Here is a 9,447-nt window from a genome sequence, read left to right as displayed (position 1 = left end):
TTGAAATAACTGGCTTCTAACTAGCTCTGAGATATATCAAGTTACTGTTTCGATAAGATTGTCCGATATCCAACGTGTTACTCTGTCAGGCATACATGCAGATAATTCTAGAATGGGCATCTTATATTGGAAACGCCAGCGTCATATGATCTTGCCTGGTGATCACGAATAGCAACATGTTTAATAAGCCGAAGTTGCACATGGCGGCTTGCATATTTGCTGCATGCCCTTCTACCAAATAATTTCCGGAATTTAGAAATGCTATTATCCGGAGAACGTTCTATTAATGACGGATTTTCAAGCCTATTCAGTCTCAGTTTCTGGGAAATCTGTGACTTTTCTTCTTATTCCAATAAAACTCAAGGGTTAGCCAGGACGGCAGCCTATAGTGACAAATGTGTCAAATGGGTTTTTTTGATGTTTTCCACTGTAATTACTTAATTCCACTTATAGACACTCATTGATAGAAATTTATACTAGAAAGCTGTGCATCTTGAATTCTCTGGGTACATTTTAAACCAATGAATTTATGTCATTGTAGATATTATCACTAGATATCATTGCAAGATATCATTGCCAATACATATATATATACACTCTGTGGTTTCCACACGGGCTGGTGGTTGCAGTGTATAGTGTATAGATAATGGGTTCAGTGGCCACACCCACTGTGGAGCAGATCCATGAATATATATATCATTATAAGCACAATGATTCAACAAATGGTTATGTTGATTTTTTGCTATGATTAATCTAGTTATCATAGTACTAGCTTATTATATTTAGTGATGATATTCATGATGATATCTAGCAATGATATATATCAATGAGAGATATATATATATACACATATATATATTTACCTATGGATGTGAGTGGTCTGGCCCAGCCCACAGTGGGCGTGGTCACTGAACCCATCACTGATACACTGCAACCACCAGCCCGTGTGGAAACCACAGTATATATATATATTGACAATGATATCTCGTGATGATATCTAGTGATGATATCTCGTAATAATATCTAGCAATGATATCTAGTGATAATATCTAGTGATGTGGTTCCCCACTATGCTGCGGCTGGCGGTCGCAGTGTATCAGTGGTGGGTTCAGTGGCCATTCCCGCTGTGGGCCGGGCCACACCACCACACCCATGGGTATATATATCACTATGAGCACAACCATTTAACAAGTTTGCCAGGCAGCTTTGAACCTGGTCGAAAGAACTCTTATAGTCTCTGAGCTCGGATTGTGTTTGGGCGGATAATAGAGGTTTGCTGTGGTGAAACGTTCCAGATGTGGAGGCTAGGCCAGACTGGGGCTGAAGAAGAGAGGAGCTGCTTTCCAATTTGATCAGCTGACAAACCTGGGAGCAGAAGTTATCACCACCAGTCTGCCGATCACAGGATAGACAGTAGTTCAGACATCATTTGAGGCCCAGCCGAGCCAGTTCTTCCTGCTGTGGTTTAATAGTTTAGCGCGAGGCATCCCTCAAGAAGAATTTCCTGTTTCCCCATCTTGCATGTCATTTCCTAACTGAGTCAAATCTAAATCGAAATCTGGCTTTGATGCTAGTTCCCCGCCCTCGATTTCGACTTCAACTTCATGATATTTGAATGCCATTTACCGCGTTGTATGTAGGTGTTCAGTGGTATCCACCAGGGTGCCATCTAGGTACTGCCTTCGGCTTGGAGTACGCGTTGAAGAAGGGCAATGTGAAAAGGAAGTAGTGGTTCAACATATGAAGAATCCTTTGAAGCTGCGTTTGAGTCTGCATAGCTTAACTCAGCACAACGCCCAGCCTAACAGTTTGCACTGCAACAGGAACTCGCTTGAGGTTGATAGTATGAGCTATGGGATATCAGGATGTATCTAGCCAGGGATTGGGAAGAAACTGTACACTCAGGGCGTCTTCTGCAGCTTTGAACCTGGTTGAAAGAACTTTTATAGTCTCTGAGCTCGGATTGTGTTTGGGCGGATAATAGAGGTTTGCTGGTGGTGAAACATTCCAAGATCTCTTGGGAAGTGGTGGAGAGTCTTTGCATTTGTTTGATGCTTGGTTCAGAGCTGGATTTTGAGAAGAGAGTCTGTCATCTTCTAAGAGGTAGGAAAAGCCAGCACCATTCTAGTGAGTCTGACTCAGTTCAAGTAGCAATTGTTACAGACAAGCTTTCCAACAACAGCTTCAATGTGTTCTATGTTGAGAACTTTGGAACAGTTGAGAAAGTTGTGCTCATAGCATCTGATCATGGAAATGTAATTGATCCATTTCAACTCCCTTTCCTTGCAATCAGGATTGGGTCATAATTCAATAGTAGAACAGCACTGATTCCATGGTCATGGCTCTTTCAAGGCTGTTTGTGGTAGACCTCCCTAGATACTAATGTGGAGCAGGGAAGCGGATGGGTAAATGATGGTTTAGAAATGGATTGTTCATAATACTTGATGGTCATGGTCAGATCATGCCAAGAGCCAAGTCAAGTTAAGACTAAGCAGCATTAATACAAGTTGTTGATGTATCAATGAAACTGCTGCATTGGCATCAAGAGATTTTTCAACCTTCCTTGAGATCTTGATGCCCGACAGTTGTCGCTTGATCTCGCGCAGGGGCTCCTCAAAGTCAAACTTTTCCTGTTTTCTTGAGTAGAAGCTTGTCTCAAGCCTGCTGGTGTGCACCTGCCAATTCACAGCTGACTCTGGTGTAAAGCTCATATTTGACGGTCCCCTTGTGTCTGGCAATGGGATGTCCGAGATGTTTACTGAGATAGTCACGTTTCTCGATCAATTCCTTGATGTGAGGTTGTTGGTTGACCGACGATGACTCTTCGGTGGTGAGCTCCTGCGGTCGGTGTGGGTTGACGGTGCGGATCATTCAACATGTGGCATGTATGATTTGTTTCTGTGTATCTAGGCCTTGAATGACTGCATGAACATCCTTGTCCACCTTTCGGTGGAGATAGTATTTAAGAAATGTTGAAGATCAAACTTCGAACTGCATCACTGATGGTGGAGAGAGATTTACATAAGCTGGACAAATAGTTAACGTAATTCCCAAGCGAGCGAGCAGCCCAAGCGAGCGAGCAGCAAAACTAGCATATCTCAACTAACCAGAATTTAAATCAAATTATCTACTCCCACCAACCACTAATTAAATTAAATTAAATTACATGAAGTTGAGGACATCTTATTCTTGTATGCCCAACAGTATTGCAATTGCTGCAGCGTTGTGGCGCTCGTATGCGGGGTCTAGGCTCCGGGGCCGCAGGTACGGAATGTTGAATAACAGGCTGTTCAACAGGCTCAGCTGCAGGAATAATAAGATTCTGAGCTTCATTCCTAGTTAGACCCCCTGCACTTGGGATCCTGCGTGTAGACCTCTTGCGTTTTTGCTTCTCTTTCTCATTTGCATTGAAAATATCCTCATACTGCTTCTTCATAACCATGGCGCTGACCATCCCGTATTCGCAGGCCTTGATTATTTGGTCAAAGCCTTCCACTAACCCATGAGGTTGATCCTGATCCATAAGATTTCTGACCTTATTCACCTGCTTCTGCAATTGCCGGGGGTTACTAGGTGTTTGTAGGATCCAGGATGACGTTGAATTGCTTGACCTGCTGGCTGGGGGAGTAGGGGTTCGGAGTTGAATATTCAGCTGCTGAACAACGCATTGAGGATCCAATGGAACTATTCCAGTGGCCCTGAACCCACTTTGAATGTTTGAAGCCTTGAAGGCTTCCCGACGTGCTGCAGGATAGGCATCTAGGAAATCTGCCTTCTTAATGGTGTTGAATCCTAGCCGCATTCGCTGTTCAACTAGGGTTCCGTACGCGCGCTTTAAAGGTGCAAAAACACCCACATCTAGTGGCTGCAAAAGGTGTGAAGAATGTGGTGGCATGCAGAGAGGAATAATCTTATTCTCACTGCAGATTTGGTCAAATTCCGGAGTAAGATGACTGCCGTGCCCGTCCAGAATAAGAAGAATATGGGTTCCAACCCTGCGTGGATTTGCAGCTGGAATAAACAGCCGTGTAAGCCATTTGATTCCTATCTCATCTGTGGTCCAGCCATTAGGACTAACATCCAATCTCCAGCCTTCCGGCAGCCCGTCAAACCAGCCTTCCTGAATATTGTGACCTTTGAGGATAATATACGGCGGAGGGGCCCATCCTGACGCGTTGACTGACTCAATTGCAGTCACCCACTCACGATTCCCAGGCTGTATAAGAGTTGCTCGTCCGTAGTGCTCAGCACTAGTAATGACCTTGGTAGTTGCACAGAGCCCCATTGCAAACCCAGCTTCATCAAAGTTGTAAATATCTTCAAACACAATCCCATGCTCAGTCATTACCCTCTCTAGGGTCTTAAACCAATCCTCCACAATCCTGCGGTCTTCACACTTGGCCCGATCATGGTTATAGCGTCTTGAGAAGCGGCATTGGAGCTCTGGACGGCGTGCCACTAGATTTGACACCCAGTTCTTGCCAACGCGAGGAGGGTGGTTTGTATGGCTAGGCTTCCGTATGGCAAGAAGATGATTAGCCATATTCTCCACAAATGCAGGCCGGGGTGGTAGTCCTCGTAAAGCTAGGTCTAGGATCCATTGAACAAGCTTATCCTCTTCATCAGGAGTTAATTTATGTGAATTTGCGCGTAAATTCACCCGTGAAGATCGACCACTGAGTCTATGACCAAGTGTAGAGCGTGGCACATTAAAGATGCGTGCAGCTTCAGAAATAGAGGATATTTCCTACTTTTTAATAGCATTTATCGCGAGTTCAAGTCTTCCCTCTATCTCTATAGAGTTCCTAGCATCTTTAGAGCGAATTGGTGGCATAATTGCGCGTTGAAGTGGATGAGTAGGTAAATTAGTAGGTGGAAGAATTTGGCTGCTCGCTCGCTTGGGCTGCTCGCTCGCTTGGGAATTACGTTAGTTAACTAACTAGTTATTAACTAGTTAACTAACGTGATCACCCACCTAACGATCGCTCCCACCTAACGATCGCTATTTTGCATACTAAATCAAGAATGCTTAGATACATAAATCTCAACAATAACCCTATCAAATTTATATATAATATGTAATTTATATATGTATATCTACATAGTAGATTATACAATTTTTAGATATTAAAAATCTGCATTATGTATTGAGTTATAAAGTGTATTAGCAGTTGATTTTCTTAATAAATTACATATATAAATTATATGAGATGTATTCAGATTACTGTATTGTGATTAATAGAACTATTCAATATTTTTCAATTAAATTCTAACAGCTATTAAAAAATTATATAATTAATTTAAATTTCAATTTATATATAAAAAGACTATATATTAAGAAAGTTATTTAAATATTACAGAAACTAGCATTTTTCTCATAGAAATATAAAAAATACAGCTAGTAATTCAAATACATCTCATATAAATTTATATGAAGAAATATTTAGAACTTTTATATATGTAATACACAATGAATAATATAATCTTTTATATCATCATTTTCTTATAATAGTTAGATTTGATAGTAGATTATAAATTACCAATAAAATATCAAATATATTTAAAAATGATTGATATATGAGGTGGATAATTTTGTCAATTTGTATGGGAAATCGCGATCGTTAGGTGGGAGTGATCGTTAGGTGGGTGATCACATTAGATCTGATAAGTCACCACAGAACCACCGATGCGACGCCGACCACATTACAGTTTCAATTGATGATAATCAGAAATAATTCCTCTCACATAGAGACTTAGTTCTTTCCCACACTGTATATTGGAATTTATAGGGGTAAGAGGGCTTCGAGGCATGGAGAATTGAAAATTGAAGATGGAGATATATTTTTGTAGCATTGCATTGAATACGGAGAAAACTGGATACTTTTGTCACCTGCCTGTAGGTATATACATGGGGCAATGGGCCTGGAACAACACTGGGGTCAGACGGGTTGTACAAGCTGTGTACTATTCCTCATCATGATTAGTAATATTGATACCAATCAGTTTTAAAAAGGGGTTGATAATACGCAAACACAAAATATATGGCTTGCGACGTAGTCAAAAGAGGTTTGACGGAAATAAAGCAAGTTGGCTATGTACTCCGTAGTCAAACACTCTTCTTAACATAACGGTGTACACTAAGCCCAATTAATTTTAGCAACAGTGGATTAGCCAAACTGTGGGGTAATTTTTATCAATCCTCTAGCTAAAGCCATGCGACTGAATCTGATCAATTTGATTAATTCCCCGCAGGATTCCACCCCCAGTTACGTGCCAGCACACACCTGCTTACGACGTACGCAGTATGGACTACCTGACTGTCGATAAATAATGAATACAGTTCAAGAATGTATGATGGCTGTTTCAAGTCATCTTTTCGCAATGCTCAGAAGCTCTGGAGAATGCGCCAGACTTGTAGACTTTGATTCTACTGTGACTCTACTATGGACACCCACAGCCGTGATTATACTTAACGGGTCTCTGTCAGCGTACTCGGTAGGTGAGATGGAGAGTGTCTACGTACCGAGCAACCGCCCAGCCAGAGGGGTCGCCCTTTGAGGGGACCGCAGGGTTGCAAACCTATTACCTCATACAGACATCCTTGCGTGTCGCAGTGAGTGCAAGTCCAGTGAGCTATCGGAAATTTCATGCTGTGTGATTCCGTTGATAATTACTCCGTACAAATCACGGATTGTCAAGGAGATTAATGAATATGGGTGGCGCACAGCCCTTGCCCGTCTGTTGCACTATTGGCATGAATTATGGGAAACAAAATTTTCTTCCAATTTCCTGAGTCGCATGCGAAGTGCTTTTATATCTTGATGAGCCTGCCCTGAATGCCATCCGGGTTTGACTTCACCCACGACATTCTACTTTTTGGGTTTGAGTTTCGTTGAAGGTGCTTAATTTTCATATCTTTTTGCCAACAACAGGCGGGAACATTATAAAGTTGAGGGAATCGAGATGGGTATCCTCACCTCTCTGTTTCAATTCACGCTGCTGCTTGGGCTGGCAAACGCTCAGATTGTCAAACGCCCACTTATTAAGAATGCCCGAGATCTGGATGAAAGGTTTGATTGATGCTGTTCTACCAGCCCCGCAGAATTACACTTATACAAAATGGAGTGAAGCTGAAAGTAAACACTTCATTCCCCCTCCCCTTCCCCCTTTGTTTTTCACTGTGTGAATTGATCCATAGTTCAAGAATTCCCTGACTGTGTTGGAATAACCAACTGATGAGCTACATGCTAACTCCCTTCTCTCCTTGTCTATGTAGTTGCACGAGGGATCCCAACAGATCCTGCATGGCCGGCAAGTCTTTACGACCCAACAAGTGAATATTATTGCAAAGACGACTTCTCGGTTTATAACGTTACTTTCCCCGATGTGAGAAATCAATCATATCTCTATCCCCCATTTCCCTCCAGATTTTTGCCTGTGGCATTGTTAACTTCCGGATTGAATACCAATGGTGCTGCATACAAAACTGACATCACCAAAATGTGTTTTTAGTGACCCGAACCCTGGCTTGTGGGCCACTGTGCCAGGGCAGAGAAGAGCAGAGAAGAAACATTTAACCTGCTTGGAAGGCTCCCATCAAGTGCCCGTGGTGGGGTCTCTGACGTTCTCCATATAGCCTTTCCCCCAAATGTTAAGATGCGGGTTGGCCGGGACAATTCTGCAATTTTTGGAGGGGACTTTCGGCCAGCTGATGGGATCAAAATGATACTGACAGCATTGATCCGTGGCACAGGTCCTGGCATGCCCATGGATGAATTTATGAAGGCTGTTGAAGCTGACAGCTGTGTAGCTGATGAGGATGCTTCCCAGGAGTTGGAGCGCGGTGGTGGATATTTTTGGTCACTAGAGAGTGGTTTGGCAATTGCAGCTTACATGAAACTGGTCAAAACTCCACCAATAGATGCAAGCTGCATGAGCAACCAGCTCAAGATTCTTAGACCAATTCTGGACAAGCGGTGGGATACACCAGGCCAATGTCCAAACAAGATAGCACCAAAACTTGTGAAGCACAAGTAAGTACTTGGCGATAGAGATCACCATTTGTGATCTTTTCCCTTTTCTTCTATGTTACTCTCATGTTACTATAGAACTCATATCTATTATATTGTTGAAGATATTCATGATTTTCATAAAAATGAAAATAGGTATCTTTTATATGAGAATCACATAGAAAAGATACCTATTTCAAATTATTACCGTTGCGGTGTTATCACCTTTACGGTGTGGCGCACTCACTGATGGGAGATAGTGAGATGCGCTTGGCACGGTTAACTACTATCTAGCGATCTCGCCTGCCGTGTCGCAAGGGTGGGACTGTCAGCTCATGTATGCTGTTGGGATATTAATTGTCTTTCAATCCCTAACTCTAGGTTGTGTCGTGAATATAATAATTATATACGTAAGAGCCGCAAATTCAAGTCAATTCCCACTTCAACTTCCAGCCGGCCTGCAGTATACACGTTATACAAATTGGCTGATTCACATGATATTTGACACAGAGATTGCCACAAGTTTCCCACCCTCTGCGACCCTTAGAAAGTATTCACCTAGCACATGGTAGTAAGATCTGTGTCCACGGTTACGTCGCCGATTTTGACATTTCCTGACACTTGAAGCGGCATCAAAATCGTGAAGGATTTGATTGAGATATCACATTTGAACAAGCTATCCTGTCAGGGCAAACTTCCATTTTAAGCAGCTACATTGAGTCAACCGTGCCTTTAGGCATGAATAAGCTAACAATCCCCCAAGCACAGGATTTGAAGACTTTAGCGGTGACCCAAATACGAGGCTTGAGATAGCAGTGAATCGCAGTACAGGTATGCTTCTCAAGCAGCTCAGCTGCAAGAAATTTATGATGCGGTTTCCTCTTGCCTGCAACCAGCCGGAGAAGACGCACCCCCCTGAGCTAGAGCTTGGTCGGCGGTATTCTAGTCAAAAACGCTGAAGTGAAAGGATCTGGAGAACCTCAAATGAGCTGCAGCTAAGACTCTTCATAGAAATTAATGTATTTTAAGAAAAATTTAAATAAAAGACCAGTTGGAAGGGATCAAAGAGAATACATGAAGAAAAGAGTTTGCGTGAAGTTCATGATTAATTAGTTATTGACCTCTCTCTTTTCCCCTACATGCTTCTGGAAAGTGTGTAGTGAAGCTTACGCTTTAGCGAAATTTAGATAGCGTATGGAGGCAGTATTGGTCGTTCAATCATAAATTATTTTGCTTAATTTCTGTTCATGACGAATATTCTTCTTTTCCACGCTACTCAGTGCTGTAATGTATGTATCTCATTGATGTTGCCTCTTGAGAACGTGCCTTAATTAGGGTTAGGGCAAGAGCCCTCTTTCAGTGATGCCGTCATAACTCAAAACCATTGTTCCAGCTCTTGTCCAGACACAACAATCATAGAGATTAATCTCTGGGTGCC

At 42.3% G+C, this 9,447-nt stretch overlaps 1 protein-coding gene across 1 annotated transcript; it reads right to left on the bottom strand.

The window, feature by feature from the left end:
* Positions 1-3,569: 3,569 nt before the first annotated feature.
* Positions 3,570-4,543, bottom strand: HCAG_05874 (conserved hypothetical protein; the record flags this gene model as incomplete). Its single annotated transcript, XM_001538219.1, has 2 exons — positions 3,570-3,652; positions 3,709-4,543. The coding sequence occupies 2 exons, from the start codon at positions 4,541-4,543 to the stop codon at positions 3,570-3,572; spliced, it is 918 nt and encodes a 305-aa protein (XP_001538269.1).
* Between the last annotated feature and the right edge of the window lie 4,904 nt (positions 4,544-9,447).

The sequence above is a fragment of the Histoplasma capsulatum genome, genomic scaffold, assembly GCF_000149585.1.
Source record: "Histoplasma capsulatum NAm1 scaffold_7 genomic scaffold, whole genome shotgun sequence".
Classification (NCBI taxonomy): domain Eukaryota; kingdom Fungi; phylum Ascomycota; class Eurotiomycetes; order Onygenales; family Ajellomycetaceae; genus Histoplasma; species Histoplasma mississippiense.
Note: the sequence above shows the minus strand (reverse complement) of the source record. Positions and strands in the feature narration are given on the sequence as shown.